Source organism: Citrus sinensis, chromosome 1 (assembly GCF_022201045.2).
Source record: "Citrus sinensis cultivar Valencia sweet orange chromosome 1, DVS_A1.0, whole genome shotgun sequence".
Classification (NCBI taxonomy): domain Eukaryota; kingdom Viridiplantae; phylum Streptophyta; class Magnoliopsida; order Sapindales; family Rutaceae; genus Citrus; species Citrus sinensis.
Window position 1 is genome coordinate 3,138,787 of NC_068556.1, and position 25,114 is coordinate 3,163,900.

The following is a 25,114-nucleotide window of genomic DNA, read 5'->3' on the forward strand; positions in this document are numbered from 1 at the left end:
ACTGGGGTGGGTGTAGGCTGATTTGAATTCGGAACAACAGCAAAAGTCTGAGAAATTATGTTTTTACTAATGCTAACCAATTGGGCTCTCAGCAGAGCAAGGTCAGCCCAATAAATAAATAAAGAAAATCGATTAGAGAATTTTTCAAGGGAAATTAAAAAAAAAAAAAAAAAAGGAAGACTCGATGAGTTATGAATGAAGTCAGGTCGTTCGTCATCAAGACTCAAGAGTCAGGTTACGGGCGAATAGCTGTATTTTTCTGACTTTCTTGTTCAATAATATTCAGTTGGGGCCTACTCTTGCTGGTACTCGTAGGCTAGTAGCTTCGTACGCCACGTTTCTTTATTAATTTCATCAGTCCGTAAAAGGTAGTTTCTCATATTCATTCTCGGATGGTGACTGGTGCATTCTTTAATTTAATTATATGAAAATGATATGATGAACCTGGCCTGGGAAATTAAAGGATAAATATGCAAAAGCGTAATCATCTTTAACCAACTATTAGAGGGAGACGATACTTCGACGGGATAATGGAATTAATTATCTCTAGAAAGACGAAAATTCTAAAAATCAAAGAGCAAGTTTCTTATAAGTTTCGGGCTAATTTTTGCTCATATTTCAACATTCATCAAATTCCGAACATTATTTTCGTAACTCATGAAATTGAGGACATTTCGTTAATGCAGCCGTCAAAAGTTAGCAATTAAAGGATAGAATCAGAAATTCGTTTTTTTTTCCTTCCCTTCTCTTTTTCTTTTTTCTTTCTTTTTTTTTTTCCATTTTTTCAAAGGCCAAAATAAAAAAGGAAAGAAAGAAACTTTACATAATTTTAGTTTAAGGGATAATTCCAAGTCGAGGACACTGTTTTTTTTTTTTTTTGGGAGGGGGCAATAGTGAAATTGAGGACATTTTGCTAAGCCGCGTTGCGTCGTCCATCTTCTCCAAGTCCACGACTCCATGTAGCTCCGAGTTTATGGAGCCATTGCAAAAATCTTAAGGCCATTTTTTATTTTGAAGTTGAACAATTGTAATTTAATTAAAAGTTATAGTATTAAATTATTATTTTTTATATAAGTATTAAAATATTTGGTAAACACTAATTAACTTAAAAGTTAAGTTGATTTAATCTTCCATTTATATAAGGAAAAGCTTATAATATTTTATTATTTTTATCAAAATTATTATTCAAAAAATCATATTTACTACACATAATTAACTCTTATTTCATAGTTATTGTCTTTTTCCATAATAACTATAACTCTACAGCAACTCAATATCGAACAACGCCTAACTAGTACAACGACGCAGCATTGTTGCTGCTCCCCCTGCGATTCACAAAGACTTTTGCTGCCGCTACCAGTACCATCCAAATGCCCAACCTTTTAAAGATTTAGTAATGAATGCTATTATACCTATATTTTTACCAACCTCGAGCCCATAATCCAAATCTATAACATATTCTAATCTAAAGAGGAATGAATAGTATAAGTCGTAATCCTCGTCAACTTGAATTTAGCGAGATAATAGATAAGTTTTCCTAATTCAATTATACTCTTGATTATCTCTCTTATATAAAGAGGTCACCACCCAAAAATACAGATATCAAAGTTATACATTTGATATCTTGTCACTCTCGATATTTGACTTCATCATTAGAGTATTTATGCCGATAATACCCCCGACCACCATTGATGGGTCTATTGTTTTTCAGGATTTCGACTATCGAAGTTTTTATTCTAAAGATACCAAGCTCTCTCATGTCCTATTCCCCAAGTAAACGAATTTTTTCTCAACTCCTATTGCCGATGCAAATTTTGGTACCAATTAGAGAAGCGACCTAAAAATTTTCTGTGTCTGCTGATTTTACTAAGAATGGACAAAAAGCTAGTTCCGATAAGTTTTGCAGGGCGAAAGGTAAATCTGAAAATTTTGTACTGGCTTTATTCTTAATGAGGATTAAAAATCCAGGTTGAAATTCTTCCCCATTGCAAACCTAAAAGTTTCCTGGTTTTTTATGCTTCAAAGATTTTAATTTTAATTTGATTTATTTTTCTAAGTTGAGCTCATGACAAATGATTCATAATGAGTCCGCTCTGGCTGATGTTTAGGTCTGCATTTCTTTTAAAACAATAATTGAGTTAAGATTGGGCTTCCATTTTTATTTTTGTGTTGATTTTTCTAATCATGTTGAGTTGGGGTTGACAATCTCTAACTCGTTTCTATCCTTGGACACGACAAGATTATTATGTATGTTCATAAATTTATATTTTAACATGAATAAATACGACCGATTTGACTCCCTCACACAATTAGGGAGGATTACTTTATTTAACTCATTAATCATGAAATCCAATTTGTTTAACCTCAGTCTAAATTTAATTTGAAAATTGAAATACAATACCACCTAAAAACAAATTGAACAATAAAGTAACAAATCAAAACTCTTTTACATCAGCGATAACTACAAAACAGCCTCAACTACACTTCTAAAAGTTAAAAAGAAATAAAACTGTAAAAATAATTTTTTAAAAAATAGATTTGTGTCGCTAACTGGTTGATTTGACATGAATAAAAATGATTAATCATGTGTCACAAATAAAAAAGTGGGTTAAAGAGAATTCAAAACCTGAATACGCTAAAATTGTTATATGGTTAAAGCAAATACAATATGATTATTATTCATGTCAAATGTTTTCTACCTAAGTCATTGAAGGCATTTATATACAATCAGTTAATAGTTTTTTTTTTCATTTAAAAGTTAAGGGTGAACAAATAACATATGTGGCCGCACAATGTGAATGGTATCTCTCAATAATATTCAAGTCTGAAAAAAAAAGTTTGAAATTTTATTATAAGTGGCTCTATTGACACCCCTATTACTTTTATAAAATTTTTATTTTTTATTTTTATTTATTTATCCTTAATTAAGGCATAATCTCTTTCTTATCTAGAACAATTCACACCCTATTTAGATATATCTTCTATGTAATTGTAAAACTTGCATTTGAAAAAATAAAAAATAAAAAAGCTAGCTAATCCTTAATTTTGCATATCCTTATTATAGCCATATTTTTTTTTCAATATTCCCATTTAAGAGAGTGGAAAGTGGAAACCATTAAACTTTCGTATGTTTGGTGTATTTTCAAATTTTAAGAAACTAAATAAAGAAACAATATGAGGTTTTGTTTTTAAAGAAAACAAGCAATAAAAAAAATGGTGGTAGATAAAAAAACCAAATACTTGGAGACAGTGTACAGAGTTTGAGATCTTAGAGATAGAGAGAAAAAAAAAGTTAGAGTGAGAAAGATAAAGAAATATACTATTTGATTGAAAAATTAGGGTCCGCCTATATTGCAACAGTTGCAGTATACAACAACTTTTGTTTTTTATATTTGATTACACTACACTACTTTATATTTTCTATAAAATTCAATAGGCACTAAAAGTTACAGACTTTTACATATAAGTTCATTTTTAGGATAAAATGGCATTTGAAAAGAATTTTAATTTATTATTATTATTATATAAGATTATTGCTATTAAAATTTATTATTTTATTTATTTTAATTATTATTATTTATGTATATTACTGTCATTATTATTATTAAAATTTATTACTTTTATTATTTTAATTGTTATTATACCGTAATTAATTCATTATTATTAATATTTATCTTGTTATGATTAAAATTATTGTTATTTTTAAAATATATTAACTTTATTATTTTAATTATTATTATTTATTGTTGTCATTATTTTTATTAATAATATTATTAAAATACTAACTAGGCAACCCAAGAGGGAGGTGAATTGAGATTTTAAAAATTATGCAATACAATTCGCATAACAAATCAATGTAACGCCTTAATGGAATAGAGAACAATAAATTCAATCATGCACAATATTAAAAGAGTAAGGGAAGAGAAAACAAACATAAGAATGTTTACGTGGTTCGGCAATCCCCTCCTACGTCCACACCTCCAAGCTCACCCGCTTGAGGATTTCACTATCCAAGTCTCCTAAGGCTTTAAGTTTTTACAATTGACTTTCAAGATGTCAATGAACCTTTACAATCAAGAGATTATCTCCCCAATCTCTTCACCCCAAGTGTTTCTCACACTTGTACACTCACAATTTGATGAGAAATAAAAATTACAACAATAAAACTCTCTTTAAGAGTGGATATACAAATGATAGTTCAATGAAGATTTAATCTATGATGATTTTCAAATTTGAAGCTCAATATAAGTTGTGTGCACTTGTTTATGCTTGCAAAGATTACCAAAAATGAATTGGATTTGAGTTTATCTAGTTTGAACTCAAAAACTAGTCGTTATGCACATTTTGGTGATAACCGGTTTACCGTTTATGAAATCCGGTTAGCTACTTTTATGTTACTGTTACAATAAAAATTTGAATTTCAGAATATCTGGCATGCCGCTTTTTATATCCGATTATCCGCTTTTGAAATCCGGTTAGTTGCTTTCGAAATCCAGATAGCCGCTTTCATTCCAGAAGCTTACTGCCCAAAATCTGGCTACCCGTTTGTCACATCCGGTTAACCGCTTGCTACAGTAACCGGTACAGTGCACTATTTTTCAAAATTACAGTTTGATCCTAAAATTTTATAAAACTATATTATGACCCAAAATATTATATTATTTTGTAAATAGGTCCAATTTCAGAATCTCTAAACAATGCTTGCTATTCCTAAAACTTTATGAAATTATGATATAGCCAAAAATGCTATAAAAATTTTTCAACAAGTCCTCCAAAATTTCAAGTAATACTTGTTGATTTCAAAGTTTTCAAAACTCTTTCAATTAAATCATAAACTTGAAAAACAACTAATTTCATAAATCATTTTTCCATTAAATATAAAACCTTTATAATGTAAAAATGATGATTTATTTAAAATGTATAAAAAATAATTTGAGCTTAAAAGATTAATCATTCTTAATCTTGTTTGTTATCATCAAAATCAACATTATGGAAACATATATATTAACAATTATTATTAAAACTTATTAATAATTTTTATTATTTTTATTATTATCATTATTATTATTATTATTATTATTATTATTATTTCAGTTAATTTTGTTGTTGTTGTTATTATTATTATTGTTAAATTTTATTAATTTTTTAATTAACATTATTGTCATAATTATTATTTTTAGTTATTATTATTATTATTATTATTATTGTTTTAGTTATAATATATACAAATAATATTAGGGACACAATTAATAAAGGGTATTTTAATAACTTATAATAGTCTATTTCAATTATAAAATAAAGTAAACACATCAATGGGAATGTTGTTCATTCCGATTCCGATTCCTACAACTCAAGTAAATAACTTATTCTGATTCAAATTTTTTATTACGATTCTAGCTCATTTCGATTCTTATTTAATAAATGCACAATTAGAATGTGTTTGGAACATAATATTGTATATTGTTATAATATTGTTCACATTAATATATTGCTTACCTATGTTTGGAAGTTCTGAAAGATAGATTGTGGTCAATTATATAATTCACTACAATGTGCTAACTTTTGCCTTAATTGAAACATTAAATATATTTAAATTATATTTTTATTTTTACTATAATAATTATAATATTAAAAATAAATTATTTTATAATATGATTTTATTATATCATATTATATTAATAATTAATATAAAAATAATAATTAAATATAATTAATAATAAATTTAAATAATGAGAGTAGATCCAGAAATGATAGTAATAATTAAATAGTTATGAAATATTTGTGAATTTGTGAAATAAATAAACTTATTTATCTTTCTGAAGTTAGGACGCAAACATAAGCTTTATTTTATATATAAGGGGTTGTGGCTCTTATAAACAAGTATTGAATCATGCATTATAATTGCTTAATATCAATAATAAAAGTCCTCTTAAAATTTCCTTCTTTCTTATTCATATCGTTTAACAACTAAGTCAATAAATAAAATAATAATAATTATATTTTTTCCTAACATTTCAGAAAACAAGAGGATTGCAATGAAAATAACCTAAATAAATACATCCCTGCCGTTGGAGTTGTTTTTGTCATTCTTACCTTGGATCTAATGGTTAAATTACAAAATGACAAAAATAGTGGTATGTTGCAACTGTTGCAACATAGGCGGCCCCGAAAAATTAATGTGCATTTTCGAAAATACTCTTAAAAGTGATTTTTTTAAAGGATTTTTTGGGGGTGCTAATTGCAATGCTCTTTTTATTATTCCGGTTCACTGTTGACCATATGTATAGATATATGTAGGACCAGAAGATTCATAAAATTGATATGTAAAATATTACTTTCCGAGGAAATTAAGATGACCCCTAAATTAATACGTGTGCAATCATGGAGAAATTTCATGGTGCCTACACTTTGTGGAAAAACAAAGCCTCCTGTCTCGCTATATCTTCTCTCACATCAATCTTTATATACATCTCTCCATAGCAGCCTCTCCAATTACTATTGCCTTTAGCCATTAATCTAAACATGGAAATCGAAGCCATTAATCCATACATGGAAAGACACCTCTTTGAAACCATTCTTAGAGGAGACACACAAGCATTTCTTAGTCTCATTCAGCAAGATGAAGCTAAAATCAAGCAAACTGTTCCAGGATCTTTGAACACAATCCTTCACTTAACAGCTCGTTTTGGGCACGAAGAGTTGGCCTCAGAGATTTTGAAGCTGTGTCCGGAAATGGTGGCGGCGGAGAATGAAAAAATGGAGACTCCATTGCATGAGGCATGTAGAGAAGGGAGGCTAAACTTTGTGAAGCTGTTTGTGGGGATTGATCCTTCGGTTATTTATAAGTTGAATAGAGACAACGAGAGTGTGCTTTATGTGGCCTGTGAGAGAGGGAGGCTTGATGTTGCGAAGCAGTTGTTGAATTATTCATCGCTTTTGATATTGGAGGTCGATGGATTGACTACTTCTCTTCATGTTTCAGCTATGGCTGGCCATTTAGGTAACTTTAATATTCGCTATCTGCTAAAGCTTGGTAAAATGGTAATGGTAGCTTCTGCAAATTTTGAGAATTTGTGCTATTTATATTTGGCAGTTCCGCACACCAAAGTTGACCGGTTAATTACTAGTCACTGAATAATGACAAGATAATAGTTGTGGGTGTCACTGTATTATTATAATTAAGTCACAAAATCTTAATAATGAGTTAGCTGCTAATTATATAAGTTACAAATACTACTTCACCGTAGGAAAATAGTTGAGCCTAAATTGAAGAGGACTATGACATAGGTAAAGGACTCTTTCGTTTGATTTGGTGATTAGCAGTCAATTTAAGCATCACCGACAGTTTTGCTGCCTGCTCTTTTAATTTAATAGAATATATTAGCGGCTTTTATAAACGTAGTTGACAACCCTAATAAGTACTGTAACATTTGGGGATCCAACAAATTTATTTTTAGAACCTGTCAAACCAATTAATTAAATTAATTAGTAGTTAAAATAAATAATCATATACATAACATATAGAAAGTGGTGTCATCAGTCCATCACTACTACGTCAACACATTACCAGTCACTAATGCCTAGTTGCAATTCAAAATCATAATAATTAATTTTATTCATGGTTTATATATATGGTGAAATGTATTTGGATGGTGGAGTGCTGATGCGATGGTGATGACTCCATCCAACGAAATGATTTAGAAGTTTCTGAACTTTCTTGGTTCAAGTGGCCATGACTGAGTTGTAGGATGCATGTTGCAGATATTGTGAAGGAACTTCTAGAGGCGCGTCAGGAATTCGCATGGAAAAAGGACTTGAATGGGCACACGCCTTTGCACCTGTCCTGCAGCAAAGGCCATCTAGAAATAACCCGAGAGCTGCTAAAGCTGGACCCTGACCTCTCTTCTTTGCCAGACAACGAAGGTCGAACACCACTCCACTGGGCTGCGATTAAAGGCCGAATCAACATTATTGATGAGATACTTTCACTGAACCTCCAGTCAGCTGAGATGAGAACCATACATGGCGAGACAGTTCTCCATCTTACTGTGAAAAATAATCAGTATGAAGCCGTTAAGTACTTGATGGAGACTCTGAACATCACAAAACTGGCCAACATGCCAGATAATGATGGCAACACAATATTGCATCTTGCAACTGCTGGAAAGCTTACTACGGTAAGTTCTTTACGTGTTGATTCTCTTCATTAGTTCTCTTAGGCATTTTTACCCATTGCTGATTTGGGCTAGCCATATTTCGTTGAAGATTAAACTAATTTTCCCTTCCTTTGAGACAGATGGTCATCTACTTACTGAAGCTTGGCGTGGATGTAAATGCAATAAACAGAAAGGGTTACACTGCTCTTGACGTAGTGGAGTCTGATGCAAGTAATTCAGGTGCTCTTCAAATTGTACCTGCATTAGAAGAAGCAGGGGCTAGGAGATGTGACCAGTTGCCCCCAATGTCGCCACACGATATTCAACCCATAGGCGACACTAGCCCAATCAGCGCACAATCTTCAATACCAAGAAGGGCTCCCCGAGAATCTCCATCTCGACATCACCGCCGTCGCAACCGTCGTCGCCGAGAAAAGCAGATTGAGCTCCAAACCGAGGGTTTAAGAAATGCGCGCAAGACCATTATAATTGTAGCGGTTTTGATTGCTACGGTTACGTTTGCTGCTGGCATAAACCCACCTGGGGGCTTTAACCAAGTTAGTGGGAAAAGCCTTGTGGGTAAGCAAACTTCCTTTAAAGTCTTCATGGTTTGCAACATTGTGGCATTGTTCCTGTCACTAGGCATAGTCATCTTCCTAGTCAGCATTATCCCTTTTCAGCGAAAATCAATGATGCAACTATTGGTGGTGACACATAGAGTGATGTGGCTGTCCGTGTCATTTTTGGCGGCAGCCTATATTGCCGCCATATGGACTATTTTGCCACGTGGGAGAGGGATGGTTTGGGTATCTGCGGCAGTGGTGTCTCTTGGGGGAGGGTTCACATTGGCCATTTTCACAGGCCTGGGGGTATTGTTAGCAAGGCATTGGCTTAGAAAATGGGAATGGAGGAAAATGAAAGAGAAAAATAGAAGCCCTAACAGTAGCATTAGCAGGGTTGAAGAGCTGCGGATGATGAAGAAAACCAGTCACGAATCTAGTAATTCGGATCTTGATAGCTCTGATCAAGGAGGTTACCATTTGTATTAGATTTTACAGATTTACATAGCTTTCTGAAATATTTGTATCATTGATGTTATTAATTAGAATATTGGGTAGTCTAATGGACTTTTCATTTCGTTGACGGTCGTTTGTGGAAATTTTTTTAATCTCCCCATAAAGTTTTAAAGCCGTTTGCTGGGGTGAAACAGAGTGCTCTGCTTCTTGAAGGGTGGGTCTCCGGAGGCTGTTCAATAGTTAAAAAGTTGTAATAACTTTTTACGAGATTTTGAATCTGACGGCTTTGATTCTCCTTTCGCTCAACAGTGAAGTATAAGAAAATTTGAGTCGGCTGTGCTTAATGCTTATTGTTGGGCTTCGACATATTTGGGAACTGGGGCTTGTCGTCTTATTCTCACTTAGTTATACAGAAGTCACAAGAGTAGAGATTAAATGGGGAATGATGGATTTTGCTCTAGAAATAAGAAAACATAGGGGAATCACTCTTTGTAAGTGGTAAATTATTTTTTTTAGGTGAACATTTTTTTATTATTTTGGAGGCTTAACAGCTCCTTTTGGGCTTAAACATTGATGTTGTGTTAATATAATATTCAATAAGAAAAAGAATAAATTGCAGATAATTAAGCATATGTAAGAAATTTCTTAAGGAACTTTAAAAAATTGCATGAAAAAATATATTCTTACAGGATGCTTCTAAATATTATAGCAAAGCAAATTGCGTTCAAGGACTCTGATAATTTGGCAAGGAGCTTTTAAATGCACACACTGATGGACAAATATAATATTGCTATTTGCATGCCCTTTAGGCCTCCGGTTTAGTTTTGGAACAACTTCTATTTGTCAACTCTTTTGTCTCTCAAATGGTTATTAACCCCAAAAGAAAGAGAAAAAATTGTTGTTGTTCTCGTCTCAATTGTGAACAGTGACTCCAATGGTCAAGAGATATTAAAATTATGGTTATGGCTGTGTTGGAGTAAATTTACGGTAGAGTATGAATCTCAACCACACACATAAAATAATAAATAATAAATAATTCATTATAACCTTAATCGTGTAGTTACGAAGAAGTGTTATACCTTAGAGCAACTCCAATGTAGCCAAACCCTAAAATTATTTATTTTTTGGAGAAATTTAAAAAGACCCTACTGCTAGTGCCTATGCAATCACAGAGAAATTTCGTAATCTGTTGGAAATTAAAACAAAGCCTTGCTGTCTCTTTATCATTAAATATTTAAATTCCCCTCTTATCAAGCCAATTCCTCGTAGCTTGCTAGCTGCAACTTCAGTTATTGACAAATGGACGAACGCCTGTTTGAGACCATACTCAAAGGGGACGTACCAAATTTTCTGAATCTGGTTCATGAAGATGAAGCAATAATCAAGCAAACTGTTCCAGGATCTTCGAACACAATCCTACACTTAGCATCTCGTTATGAGCACGAAGAGTTGGCGTTGGAGATTTTGAAGCTGTGTCCGGAGATGTTGGCGGCACCCAATGACAAATTTGAGACTCCAGTGCATGAAGCATGAAGAGAAGGGAGGCTACACATTGTGCGGTTCTTTCTGGAGACTGATTCTTGGGTGGTCCATATGATGAATAGAAACAAGGAGAGTGCGCTTTATGTGGCGTATGAGAGAGGGAGGCATGATGTTGTCAAGCAGCTGCTCAACTATCCATCGGTGTCGCTGCTCGAGATGGATGATGGATTGACCACTTCTCTTCATGTTGCAGCTTCAGCAGGGCATTTAGGTACTTTTGCTAACTTGGTGGTGGGTACTTGTTAGGTTTAATAATTTGTATTTTAATACCAAATTTTGACCAATAATAAATCTAAGGGTGGGCCTATATATCTTCCCACGCATTACACTCCTTCACTTTGCCCCCAATTCTTTCTTCAAAATAATAAAGAATCCTAAGGGAGGCATAATGACGATAGAAACAAGGGTAAAATCGTATAATGTTATAGTGTTAATTGAAAAATGATGCTGATTTCGGTTTAAATATTAATACTCTTTTTTCTTTGGATATATTTGAAGAGTATATAGTTTTAATTCAACACTGTTGATATAAGACCTCTTCAATTCATATAAAATTATTTGTTTTTCATTACACATAATATTTCATATATTGGGTCTAGGAATGAAAATTTGGGTGGTCAATAATGAAAAGACTTAAAAAATGGAGATTTTTGAGGGAGGGGAAGCCACGTACTAAACAACATTATATTTAGGCAAACTCTATCTTACATGCATGTAAGATACATGCCTCTCACATAAATAGTGTATATGTGGGACCCACACACTATTCATGTGAGAGGCATGTATCTTATATTTATACCGCAATCATTTACCATTTAAGAAGACGTTGTCCGCAACAATTTTGAGAAAATATGCTTACTATCAAGATGCGTGAAAAGTATTCTATACAAGCATCTATAAACTTCTTTCTCAAGTATGTTACATGATTGTGATCTAAAACGTGAAACAATCCTTCAATCAAACACCATGTAAAGCTAAATTAAGCATAAATTAAACACGACTACTGTTGAAAAGTCATGCACGTGACATTGAAATTCAAAATGAATGCAAAATTTCAAATGGCTACCAAACATTTGAAGAAAAAATGGAAAGTTGGCAAATTTGTCAAATTTGCCAAATGGACACCATTGACTATTGGCTTAGGTTATGTGGAATAGTAAAGGGGTTAGTGTAATAGTACAATTATTTTCCCTATAAATAGATAACACTTCTTCCATTCTAAATCATCCCAAAATTGTTAAGCTTATAAGTTTCTAAGCTTTTGAGAGAAGTGAGAGAAGTGTGTCTGGAGAATTTATCTTTCCTGCAGAGTGTGAGAGTACTGGGTATATTTGGGTTTCTGGAAAGTGAGATTCGTTACTCAAATATTGTATTCTATTAATTGTTAAATAAACAATTATTCTTTCTTACCTTCGTGGATGTAGGTTTAATTACCAACCACGTAAATTCTTGTGTCCTTTATTTTTCAGTAATTATTTGGTGCGCTTGATTCAGCATTCCGCGCACAACAAGTGGTATCAGAGCCGACAGTTCGTACTTGGGGGGATACAGTACTGTTCACATATACGGTACTGTTCACGTATACGGTACTATTCACGAATACGGTGGAGACAGTCATTTGTACTTGGGAGACAGTCTATTGTAAGTAGTGTGTATTTTTGCATGTCTAGGAAAGTTCTGTCAAAAAAGGCGATAAGAGTCTAAGGATTCTGATTTTTAATTGGGATCGAGTTCCCGTCCAGTTTCCTGGGAACTTTCCTGGTGCATTTATTCACGCGAAATTAACATCATAAAGGCTGTTTTTCAAGTGGAAATAGTTCGTTGAGAAAAATAGTAGAATGTGAAACTTCCAGAATTGGGGAGAGATCTACTGAGACTATTTCAGGAGACACTTCAGGTGGGAGGCGAGATTTGTCAAATCACTATTCAGCACCTGTTATAGGAGGCTAGAAGATCGATGTTGAAAAGTTTGATGGGAAAATCAACTTCGGCATGTGGAGGCGCGAAGTTATGGATGCCTTTATTCAAATCGATCTCGATGTTGTTTTGAAAAATAAAAGACACTTGTATGATAAAGAAATTTGGGATCGTATGAACGAGAAAGCCTGTGGTCAGATCAGATCTTGTTTGACCAAGGAGGTGAAATACTTGGTGAAAGATGAGGAGTGTGCAGTGACTTTGTGGCGTACATTGGAAGAGAAGTACCTGGTGAAAAGTCCTGAAAATCATCTTCATGCAATGAGCCAAGTATATGGCTTTCGAATGAAGTCTGGGGTGTCAATGCACGATCATGTTTCAAGATTTGAAAAGTTACTTGCTGATTTGAAGAATCTTGATGAAGATATTAAAGATGAAGTCAAGGCTATGATTCTGTTACACTCACTACCAGAGGAATATAGCCATTTTGTGACTACTTTGATATATGGGAAGAGTGTGATCGTCTTTAAAGATGTTTGCACAGCATTGACTAGTTTGGAGATTCGGAATAATGATAAAAATTCTGAACGAGCATCGTCTGAAGTTTTGGTGAGCAGAGATTGAGCGATGGAGAAATAAAATAAGCGTGGTGGAAAGAATTCTCGATCCAAATCGAGAAGCAGAAATATAGCTCGAGATGAGTGTGCCTTTTGTCATGAAAAGGGCCATTAGAGAAAAAATTATCCAAAGGCTCAAAAGAGAGATGGGAAGAAACCAGCAGCAGCAAATATGGCACGGAAAGATGAGAACTCTGATTATTCACTAAGTATTACTCCTGCAGCATACGTGGCTAGTTCAAGTGAGTGGATACTTGATACTGGAGCAACCTATCATTTGTGTCCTATTAAGGAATGGTTTACGGATTTTCGTAATCTGAAATCCGGTGCAGTTATGATGGGGAATAATCAACATTGTCGCACAATGGGGATAGGAACAATTCGGCTCAAAATGTTTGATGGAATGGTCAGAGAACTCAAAGAGGTTAGATTTGTTCCAGAGATAAAGAAAAATCTAATTTTTGTGGGTGCTTTGGAAGCTAAAGGTTGCAAAGTTACCATTGAAGATGGCACAATGAAGTTTACACATGGGGTTATGGTGATTCTGCAAGAGGTTCGGCGTCACAATCTGTACTATTTGAAGGGAGGTACAACTGATGAAGCAAATATTGTTGAGGCGCACAGTGACACCACCAAGCTATGGCATGTACGACTGGGACATGCAGGAGAGAAGTCTTTACAAATTCTGATGAGGCATGGACTCTTAAAAGGTACCAAAACCTGTAAATTAAATTTCTGTGAGCATTGTGTAGTAGGCAAGAAAACAAGGGTCAAGTTTGGTACAGCTAATCACGATACTCGTGAGATCGTTGAATATGTTCATAGTGATGTATGGGGACCAACTAAGACTACATCAATTGGTGGAAGCCATTATTTTGTTATATTTGTTGATGATTTCTCTAGACGTGTGTGGGTGTACACCATGCGAGTAAAGGATGAGGTTCTAGAGATTTTCGTGAAATGAAAGAAATTGGTGGAGACTCAAACTAGCAAAAAGATCAAAGTATTACGATCTGATAATGGGGGTGAATATACTTCTGATTCATTCTTGCAAGTATGCCAGAACGAGGGTATTAAAAGACATTTCATGGTGAGACATACTCCGCAACAGAACGGTGTGGCTGAGCGTATGAATCGTACTTTACTAGAGAAGGTACGGTGTATATTATCTAATGCTGGTTTAGATAAAAAGTTTTGGGCTGAAACTGTGAGCTACGCAAGTCACTTGGTAAATCGGTTACCTTCTGCTGCAATTGGAGGTAAAACTCCTATGGAAATGTGGTCTGGAAAGCATGCACAAGACTATGATTCCCTTCGTGTATTCGGGTGTCCAGCTTATTATCATGTCAAAGATGGTAAACTGGATCCTCGTGCTAGAAAATCTATCTTTGTGGGATTCAAAGGTGGAGTAAAGGGCTTCAAGCTTTGGGATCTCGAAGACAAAAAGTTTGTGTGTAGCAGAGATGTCACATTTGATGAAGTTTCAATGATAAAAGCTTCAAGTTCTCAGCAGGTGGAGAACAATACCACAGAGGTATTGCAGTGGATGGAGTTTGATGCAACTCCATATGTACCAGTTAGTTCTACATCAATGAATGGTTCAACTATGGATGTGACACCTAGAGTTGAAGAAGAGGTTGTTTCTTCTGATGTCCCACAAAATGAAGAAACAATTGATGATGTAGATAATGATGATTTTATAGCAACAAGGAGGCCAAAAAGAGAGATAAAGAAATCCGGATGGCTTACTAAAAATATGGTGGTAGCCTATGCACTTCCAGTTATTGATGATGACATCCCCAACACTTTCGGTGAAGCATTACGCAGTAGTGAAAGTGATCAGTGGAAGCTAGCCATGGAGGAAGAGATGAAATCTCTCCTTCAAAACCAAACTTGGGAACTTGTAAAGTTACCAAAGGGGAAAAGGGCTATTGGCAATAAATGGGTCTACACCAAAAAGCAAGGATCTCCGAATCAAACAACTCCTCGATACAAGGCAAGGCTCGTGGCAAAATGTTTTACTCAAAAGGAAGGTATTGACTACAATGAAGTTTTCTCTCCAGTTGTAAAACATACTTTCATTCGTATCCTACTTGCCTTAGTTGCAGAATATGTGTTAGAGTTGGCTCAGTTGGATGTTAAGACAGCGTTCTTACATGGAGATTTGGAGGAGAAAATCTATACGATTCAGCCTTGTGGTTTCAGAGTTGCTGGAAAGGAGAATCATGTGTGTAGGTTGATTAAATCTTTGTACGGACTGAAGCAATCGCCAAGGCAGTGGTACAAAAGATTTGATCAATTTATACGATGGCAGAAATTCACCAGAAGTGAACACGATCATTGTGTTTACTTTAGAAGACTACCAGATAAAGCTTTCATCTATTTGCTACTCTATGTCGATGATATGCTTATAGTTTCGAAGAATATAGATGAGATCGAAAGATTAAAGAAGCAGCTGGCTTCTGAGTTCGAGATGAAAGACTTGGGTGATGTATAGAGAATACTTGGGATGGAGATTTGTAGAGACAAGAAGAATGGGAGCGTATGGTTGACTCAAAAGTCTTTTTTGAAGAAAGTGCTAGAAAGATTCGGTATGGATGACAAAACTAAACCGGTATGTACACCTCTAGCTCCTCATTTCAAATTAGGCTCTTCTTCATGTCCTAAATCTCAAGAGAAGCGCGATTACATGGCTCGTGTTCCATATGCTAGTGCTGTAGGTAGTCTTATGTATGCTATGGTATGTACAAGGCCCGATATATCTCAAGCAGTAAGCATGGTTAGTAGATACATGCACGATCCGGGTAAAAGTCACTGGCTTACAGTAAAGTGGATTCTTCGATATCTGTATGGGACAGTTGATGTTGGGTTATTGTTCAAGAAGGATTGTGGTCAACAATGTGTTGGGTATTGTGATTCTGATTTCGCTGGAGACCTTGACAAGCGAAGATCAACAACGGGCTACGTATTCACATTGGGTGGAGGTCCGGTTAGCTGGAGGTCAATTTTGCAATCGACAATTGCTCTGTCCACTACGGAAGCAAAGTACATGGCAGCAACTGAAGCTGTAAAGGAAGTTATCTGGTTGAAAGGCTTGTTAGGTGATTTGGGAGTAATCCAGGAGAACATTACGGTCTTCTGTGATAATCAAAGTGCGATATTCCTTGGGAAGAATCAAACATATCACGCTCGGACGAAGCACATAGATGTGAAATATCATTATGTGAGAGAGATTATCGAGAGCGGTGTTGTGTTGTTGAGAAAGATCGATACCAAAGATAATCCATCAGATATGTTGACGAATGTAGTTTCTGGAGTTAAGTTTCAACATTGCTTGAAATTAATTCAAATCCTTCGATTGTGTTAAAGATATGTCCTTCGGGAATTTTGAACTACGGTTGGCTTGATCCCAAATTTTGGGTACGTAGGCAGTCAAAACGACACAGCCATTCTGGATCCTTATTGAAGGATCACTTTGGGGATGAGGGTTTGTTGGTAGTCGGCTCAGATTTGGACAAATTTTCGCCGAGGTGGAGAATTGTTGAAAAGTCATGCACGCGACATTGAAATTCAAAATGAATGCAAAATTTCAAATGGCTACCAAACATTTGAAGAAAAAATGGAAAGTTGGCAAATTTGTCAAATTTGCCAAATGGACACCATTGACTATTGGCTTAGGTTAGGTGAAATAGTAAAGGGGTTGGTGTAATAGTGCCATTATTTTTCCTATAAATAGATGGCACTTATTCCATTCTAAATCATCCCAAAATTGTTAAGCTTATAAGTTTCTAAGCTTTTGAGAGAAGTGAGAGTCGTGTGTCTGGGAAATTTATCTTTACTGCAGAGTGTGAGAGTACTGGGTATATTTGGGTTTCTAGGAAGTGAGATTCGTTACTCAAATATTGTATTATATTAATTATTAAATAAACAATTATTCTTTTTTACCTTCGTGGATGTAGGTTTAATTACCGAACCACGTAAATTCTTATATCCTTTATTTTTCAGTAATTATTTGGTGCGCTTGATTCCGCATTCCGCGCACAACAACTACACCATAGAAAGAGTCATTCCCTTTGTTAAACATATACCAATTTAGGCGTCACCAACGTTATTTAGCTGTTGTTATACCGTTTTGATATCCGCGTCAACGTCAAAATTTGGCATCTTGGCATTTCTAGTAGCCATGACCGTGTTCCTATCATGCATACCTTGTAGAAATTGTGAACGAACTTCTAGAGGCGCGGCCAGAATTCACATGGAAAAAAGACCCCAACGGCCGTACACCGTTGCACCTGTGTAGCAGCAAAGGCCATCTAGAGATAACCGGAGAGCTGCTAAAGATGGATCCTGACCTTTCTTCTTCGCAGGACAATGAACGTGATCAAAATCTGCATGTGAATCGTCAAACAAATTTTAAAAGTTTTAACCCAACAACCTTCTTAAATCTGCGTGTGATCAAAATCAGACAGTTTATACTTGTAGCAAAGGCATAGCAATATCATTCGCGGAAATATTCCATGTGAATTTGCGAAATGCGATTATCAGCACTTACGATACGAAATAACAGATACATAGGGACCATTTTTACTAGTAATTTTTGTACTCTTTCTATAATTATATACACTGTGTTATGACTTGTGTTTAACTAAAGTTTTCTAATTAACCTGGGAATCTCAGACTTAATTGATTAAAGGTTGGGGTGCGTTGGTTTACGACGACATAAAAAATAAGGGAAAAAAGAGCATTTTACTTTTACAATAGTGTAACTACATTTCTAACTAGAAGCAGATTATATGTATTTAGTGTTTGTTTTTAAAACAATTTGATGGTTCCTATGTTGTATGGGTAAAATAATCAAATCTCAATGAATTGAGTGGATCAAAAGACAACATAAAAACGTTATGTAACCACGTACATGTGTAGAGGTTCTTGGATTCTATATTTATCTCAAGAACAACACTTGGTTGTTGATATTCTATAAATAGCTAGATAATGTTACTGTAGGAATAAAAGAGTGAAGATGCTAAATTGAAAAAAAAAAAAAAAATGGAGGGTATGCATTAAGTGCAAATTGATCAGGAAGGTCAGCTTCGTGCTTTGCTTAGGGATACTGCTTGTGAGCTAATAATGAATTTTAGCTGACCTGCAGCTGGGGTAGGTATAGGCTGATTTGATTTCGGAACGACAACAAAGGTCTGAGAAATTATGCTTTTTCTAATGCCAACAAATTGGGCTCGAAGCAGAGCAAGGTCAGCCCAATAAATAAATAAAGAAAATGGATAGAGAATTTTTTCAAGGGAAATTAAAAAAAAAAAAAAAGACTCGATGAGTTATGAAGTCAGGTCGTTCGTCACCAAGATTCAGGTTACGGGCGAATGGCGTAGCTGTATTTTTCTGACTTTCTTGTTCAATAATATTCACTCGGGGCCTACTCTTGCTACGACTTGTAGGCCAGTTCCTACGTACACCCCGTTTCTTTAGTAATTTAATAAGTCCGCAAAGGTAGTTTCTCATATTCATTCTCGGATGGTGACTGGTGCATTCTCTAATTTAATTATATGAAAATGACATGATGAGCCTAGGAAAGATAAATACGCAAAAGCGTAATCATCTTCAACTAACTATTAGAGGGAGACGATATTTCGATGGGATAGCGGAATTAATTGCCTCCAGAAAGATGGCAATTCTAAAAATCAAAGAGTAAGTTTCTTATAAGTTTCAGGTTAATTTTTGCACGAGGATACATGTTTCAACATTCATCAAATTCCGAACATTATTTTCGTTAGTCATGAAATTAAGGACATTTCGATATATATATATTCCCTTCTCTTTTTCATTTTTCCAATGGCCAAAAAAGAAAAAAAAAAGAAAAAAAGAAACTTTACATAATTTTAGTTTAAGGGTTAATTCCAAGTCGAGGACCCTTTTTTTTTCATCATTTGTCGAATTGAAGACATTTCGCTAAATGGTGTCGTTCATCTTCTCTAAGTCCATGACTTCACAGTGGCTCCGAGTTTGTGGAGTCATAGCAAAAATCTTAAAGTCATATTTGGTTTTAAATTTGAGCAATTGTAATTTAATTAAAAGTTACAGTATTAAAGTATATGATAAGCATTAGTTGGCTTATAAGTTAAGTTAATTTAATTTACTATTTGTATAATAAAAAGCTTGTAAATATTGGTCCCGATCTTATTTAGAATTTTAAAGTGATGGAAATTTTGATAAAACTTTAAAATTATGGTGTTTAAGAAATTTGAAACTTAAAGACCATGCGGTTTATATCTTTTCTTAAACTTTTTTGCACTTTAAAATTCTAAATTAGAGTATATGTATGTATGTACGTATGTGTGTGTGTGTATATATATATATATATATATTTTCTCTTCATTGTCATTATTACTAAGGATGACAAATGATTCCTAACGAGTCAGCTCTGCATGGTGTTTAGGTCTGCATTTCTTTTAAAACACTAATTGAGTTCAAATTGGGCTTCCATTTTTATTTTTGTGTTGATTTTTCCAATCGCGTTGGTTTCGGGTTGACAATCTCTAACTCATTTCTGTCATTAGACATACACGACGTGATTATTATATATGTTTTATATTTTAACCTGAATCATTACAACTAATTTGACTACCTTACAATATTAGAGAGGATTACTTTATTTAACCCATTAATCATTGGATCCAATTCGTTTAACACCAATCTAAATTTAATTTAACAAGTGAAATACAATACCACCTAAAAACAAATTGAACAATAAAATAACAAATAAAAACTCTTTTACATCAGCGATTACTACAAAACAGTCTTAACTACACTTTCAAAAGTTAAACAAGAAATAAAACTATAAAAAATAATTTTTTTAAATAGTTTTGTGTCGTTAACTGGTTGATTTGACATGAATAAAAATGGTGAATCATGAGTCACAAATAAAAAAGTGGCTTAAAGAGATTTCAAAACCTGAATACGCTAAACTTATAATTAACTAGTTGAAGCAAATACAATATGATTGCTATCCATGTCAAATGTTTTCAATCTGAGTCATTGAAGGCATTTATATACAATCAGTTAATAGATTTTTTTTTTCATTTTAAAAGTTAAGAGTGAACAAAAAACATATGTGGCCGCACAATGTGAATGGTGTCTCTCAAGAATATTCAAGTCTGAAATTTTATTATACGTGGTGCTATTGACACCCATAATACTTTATAAAATTATTTTTATTTATTTTTATTTATTTATCCTTAACTAAGGCATAATCTCTTTCTTATCTAAAACTATTTACACCCCATTTAGATATATCTTCTCTGTGATTGTAAAACTTGCATTTGTAAAAAATAAAATAAAAAAGCTAGCTCCTTAATTTTGCATATCCTTATTATAGCCATATTTATTTTCAATATTCCCATTTAAGAGAGTGGAAACCATTAAACTTGTGTATGTTTGGTGAATTTTCAAATCTTAAGAAACTAAATAAAGAAACAATATTAGGTTTTGTTTATAAAGAAAACAAGCAACAAAAAAGATGGTGGTAGATAAAAAACCAAATACTTGTAAATAGTGTACAGAGTTTGAGATCTTAGATATAGAGAGAGAAAAAGAGTTAGAGTGAGAAAGACAAAGAAATATATTATTTGATTGAAAAATTAATGTGCATTTTCGAAAATACCCTTAAAAGTGATTTTTCTGAGGATTTTTAGGGTGCTAATTGCACTACTCTTTTTGTTATTCCGGTTCACTATTGACTATATTATAAATGTAGGACTAGAGATATGTAAAATATTACTTTCTAACGAAATTTGTAACATCCTAGGCAAATTCCACATCGGTAAGGCACGATAGAGATGCTGAGTTTATAAGGGGTGATCCATACCTTAATTGGCAAGACACATTTTGGTGTGTATGGATGCCTTGGAAACAAAACCATGCGGGTCTTATTAAGGCCCAAAGCAGACAATATCTTGCCAGGTTTAGGTTGGGTCATGACATTATGGTATCAAAGCAGCTCCTCGTATTCTCTTGAGCGAAATGTAACATCCTAGGTGAATCCCACATCGGCAAAACATGAGAGAGATGCTGATTTTATAAGGGGTGATCCACACCTTAATTGGCAAGACGCGTTTTGGGATGTATGGACACCTTGAAAACAAAACCATGCAGCTTTTGTTAAGGCCCAAAGTGGATGATATCTTGTCAGGTTTAGGTTGGATCATGACAAAATTAAGATGACTCCTAAATTAAAACGTGTGCAATCATGGAGAAATTTCATGGTGCCTCCTCTCATTTGTTCGCGTCTCAATTGCGAACAGTGACTCAGTAGTCAAGCCTGAAATTTTGATTTTTCCTGTTTAGATATTAAAGTTATTTGTTTTTCGGAGAAATCTAAAAAGACCCCACTACTAGTGCCTATGCAATGACAGGGAAATTTCGTAGTCTGTCGAAGTCAAAACAAAGCCTTGCTGTCTCTTTATAATTAAATATTTAAATTCTCCTCTCATCAACCCAATTCCCGGTAGCTCGCTAGCTGCAACTTCTGTTATTGAGAAATGGACGAACGCCTCTTTGAGACCGTACTCAAAGGGGAGACACCAAATTTTCTGAATCTGGTTCAAAAAGATGAGGAAATAATCAAACAAACTGTTCCTGGATCTTTGAACACAGTCCTACACTTAGCAGCACGTTATGGGCACGAAGAGTTGGCGTTGGAGATTTTGAAGTTGTGTCCAGAGATGTTGGCGGCAACGAATGAAAAATTGGAGACTCCAGTGCATGAAGCATGCAGAGAAGGGAGGCTACACATTGTGAGGCTCTTTCTGGAGACTGATTCTTGGGTGGTTCACAAGATGAATAGAAACAAGGAGAGTGCGCTTTATGTGGCGTGTGAGAGAGGGAGGCTTGATGTTGTCAAGCAGCTGCTCAACTATCCATCGGTGTCGCTGCTCGAGATGGATGATGGATTGACCACTTCTCTTCATGTTGCAGCTTCAGCTGGGCATTTAGGTACTTTTGCTAACTTCGTGGTGGTAACTGTTAGGTTTAATAATTTGTATTTTTATACCAAAGTTTGACCAAATAAATCTAACGGTGGGCCTCTATGTCTTCTCACGTGTTACTCTTCTTCAATCTCCACTCTCTTTCCCCCTCCCCCCCGCCCCCCCCCCCCCCCCCCTCCAAAAAAAAAGAGTCCTAAGGGAGACATAATCGCAATAGAAATAATGGTAAAATCGTATAATGTTGTTAGTGTTAAATGAAAAAGAATGCTGATTTCTAACTTAATCCTATAACCCTATATGATTTTATAGTTGTTTGTTGTTAGCGTGTTAGAATCTTCGATTTAAATATCAATACTCTTTTTCCTTTGGATGTGTTTTAAAGAGTACATAGTTTTAATTCAACATTATTTGATATAAGACCTCTTCAATTCATATTTTTGTTTTTCATTACACAAAGAAAATTTTTCTTACCACAGTATAAGTTTTACACAATATTATACATAATATTTCTTGTATTGGAGTGAGGAATGAAAATTTAGGTTTCAATATTGAAAAGACTTAAAAAATGGAGGAGATTTTTTATGGGGAGGGGAAGCCGCTGTACTAAACAACATTATACTATGATCATTTACCATTTCAGAAGTCGTTGTCCACAACAATTTTAAGAAAATATACTTACTACAAAGATACGTGAAAAGTCTTCTATACAGGCATCCATAAACTTCTCTTTTAACTTCCAAGTATGTTACATGATAGTGATCTAAAATATGAAACGATCCTTTAATCAAACACCATATAAAGCTAAATTAAGTAAAAATTGAACACGATTAAAACATAGAAAGAGTCATTCCCTTTGTTAAACAGTTATCAATTTAGGCATCACCGACGTTATTTAGCTGTTGTTGTACCGTATTGATATCCGCATCGCCGTCAAAATTTGGCATCTTGGCTTTTCTAGTAGCCATGACCGAGTTCCTATCATGCATACCTTGTAGAAATTGTGAACGAACTTCTAGAGGCGCGGCCAGAATTCACATGGAAAAAAGACCCCAACGGCCGTACACCGTTGACCCTGTGTAGCAGCAAAGGCCATCTAGAGATAACCAGAGAGCTGCTAAAGATGGATCCTGACCTTTCTTCTTCGCAAGACAATGAAGGTCGAACACCACTGCATTGGGCTACCATCAAAGGCAGGGTAAACATTATTGACGAAATACTCTCTGTGAACCTTGAGTCCTCTGAGATTAGAACATTACACGGAGAGACAGTTCTGCATCTTGGAGTCAAGAACAATCAATATGAAGCCGTAAAGCACTTGATGGAGACTTTGAACACCACAAAACTTGTGAACACGCCAGATAATGATGGCAACACAATCTTACATCTCGCAACTGCCGGAAAGTTTACTAGTGTAAGTTCTTAGTTCTAGCCGTATTTCATTAATTTGGCATTCAGGTCGACTCTATAGCTGAAATTAATGTTTTCTTTTTCTTTTTTCTCCTCTCTCTCTTTTGCTTCCCTCTGTCTTTTGGCTTGACGTAGATGGTCATATACTTACTGAAGCTTGGCGTACAAGTAAATGCAATAAATCGGAATGGTTTCACTGCTCTAGATATAGTTGAGCGTGATGCAAGTAATAGAGATGCTTTTCTAATAGTATCCGCATTACAAGAAGCAGGAGCTAAGAATTGTGATCAGTTGCCACCAGTGTCCCCAGATATTCAAATTCAACCCCTAGATGATACCAGCCAGAGCATAAGATTTTCAATGCCTAAAAAAGTACCTAAATCTTCGTCCGGAAATCACCCCCACTGGCACCTAAGTAACCTGGAAAAGCAGATTGAAGTCGAAAAGGAGGGTTTAAGAAATGCACGTAAAACAATTATTGTTGTGGCAGTTTTAATAGCCACAGTGACGTTTGCAGCTGGCATAAATCCCCCAGGGGGATATAACCAAGTTACTGGGAAAAGCATTGTGGGTAAGCAAATCTCCTTTAAGGTGTTCATGGTCTGCAACATCTTGGCATTGTTCCTGTCCCTAGGCATAGTGATTTTACTAGTTAGCAATATTCATGTTGGACGAAAATCACTAATGAAATTATTGGCGGTGATGCACAAATTGATGTGGCTGTCTATATCATTAATGGCGGCAGCTTATGTTGCTGCCTTATGGACAATTATGCCACATGGGAGAGGGATGGTTTGGGAGTTGGTGGTTTTAGTTTCCGTAGGGGGAGTGTGCACATTGGCCATATTTGCAGGGCTGATGGCATTGTCAGTGAGGCATTTGCTTAGAATAAGGAAATCAAGGAAAATCTTAGATAAATATGGAATCCCTGATAGTAGCACTAGCCTGGTTGCAGAGAGGCAGATGATGCAGAAAGAGAGCTACGAATCTAGTGATTCGGAATTTGATAACTCTTACGAAGCAGTTTACGCTCTGTACTAGATGTATAAGGGATGTACTGGGATTCAGTGACTTCTCGAGCATTGCTAACTTACGTATCGTTAATATTATCAGATAGCATGCTGGGTAGTCCAGTCCCGTGCACTTTTCAGTCTTTTATGTATTTTAATGTAAGTTATAGCAAAAATGAAAGCCATTTTGTACGGTATCAGTTACGAGTTACAAATGCTACCAAAGGGTACATGACCGCAGTTAAGTACCTGGCACTAATCCATTTTGAAAACAGAGTGCTCTCTTTCTGCAAGGTTGGATTGGATCCAATTCCCAACTGGGAATGTGAATAACAGCTCGGGACTATTTATCCACAAGCACGCATGACCACCTCTCTCCATGTTGCAGCTTCAACTGGGCATTTAGGTACTTTTTGCTAACTTGGTGGTGGTACTTGTTAGGTTTAATAATTT

General features: G+C 34.9%; 2 protein-coding genes across 2 annotated transcripts; both read left to right on the forward strand.

Annotated features, from left to right (window-relative positions):
- The first annotated feature begins 6,323 nt into the window (after window positions 1–6,323).
- LOC102611478 (ankyrin repeat-containing protein At5g02620) lies at window positions 6,324–9,299 on the forward strand. The gene is made up of 3 exons (XM_006475986.4): window positions 6,324–7,000; window positions 7,762–8,177; window positions 8,297–9,299. Exons 1-3 carry the CDS (start codon window positions 6,523–6,525, stop codon window positions 9,203–9,205), a joined length of 1,803 nt encoding a protein of 600 aa, XP_006476049.1. The 5' UTR covers window positions 6,324–6,522; the 3' UTR covers window positions 9,206–9,299.
- A 12,442-nt stretch (window positions 9,300–21,741) lies between these two features.
- On the forward strand, window positions 21,742–24,858 carry LOC102610890 (ankyrin repeat-containing protein At5g02620-like). Its single transcript, XM_006475984.3, has 3 exons — window positions 21,742–22,251; window positions 23,240–23,655; window positions 23,787–24,858. Exons 1-3 carry the CDS (start codon window positions 21,798–21,800, stop codon window positions 24,690–24,692), a joined length of 1,776 nt encoding a protein of 591 aa, XP_006476047.1. The 5' UTR covers window positions 21,742–21,797; the 3' UTR covers window positions 24,693–24,858.
- The last annotated feature ends 256 nt before the right edge of the window (window positions 24,859–25,114 follow it).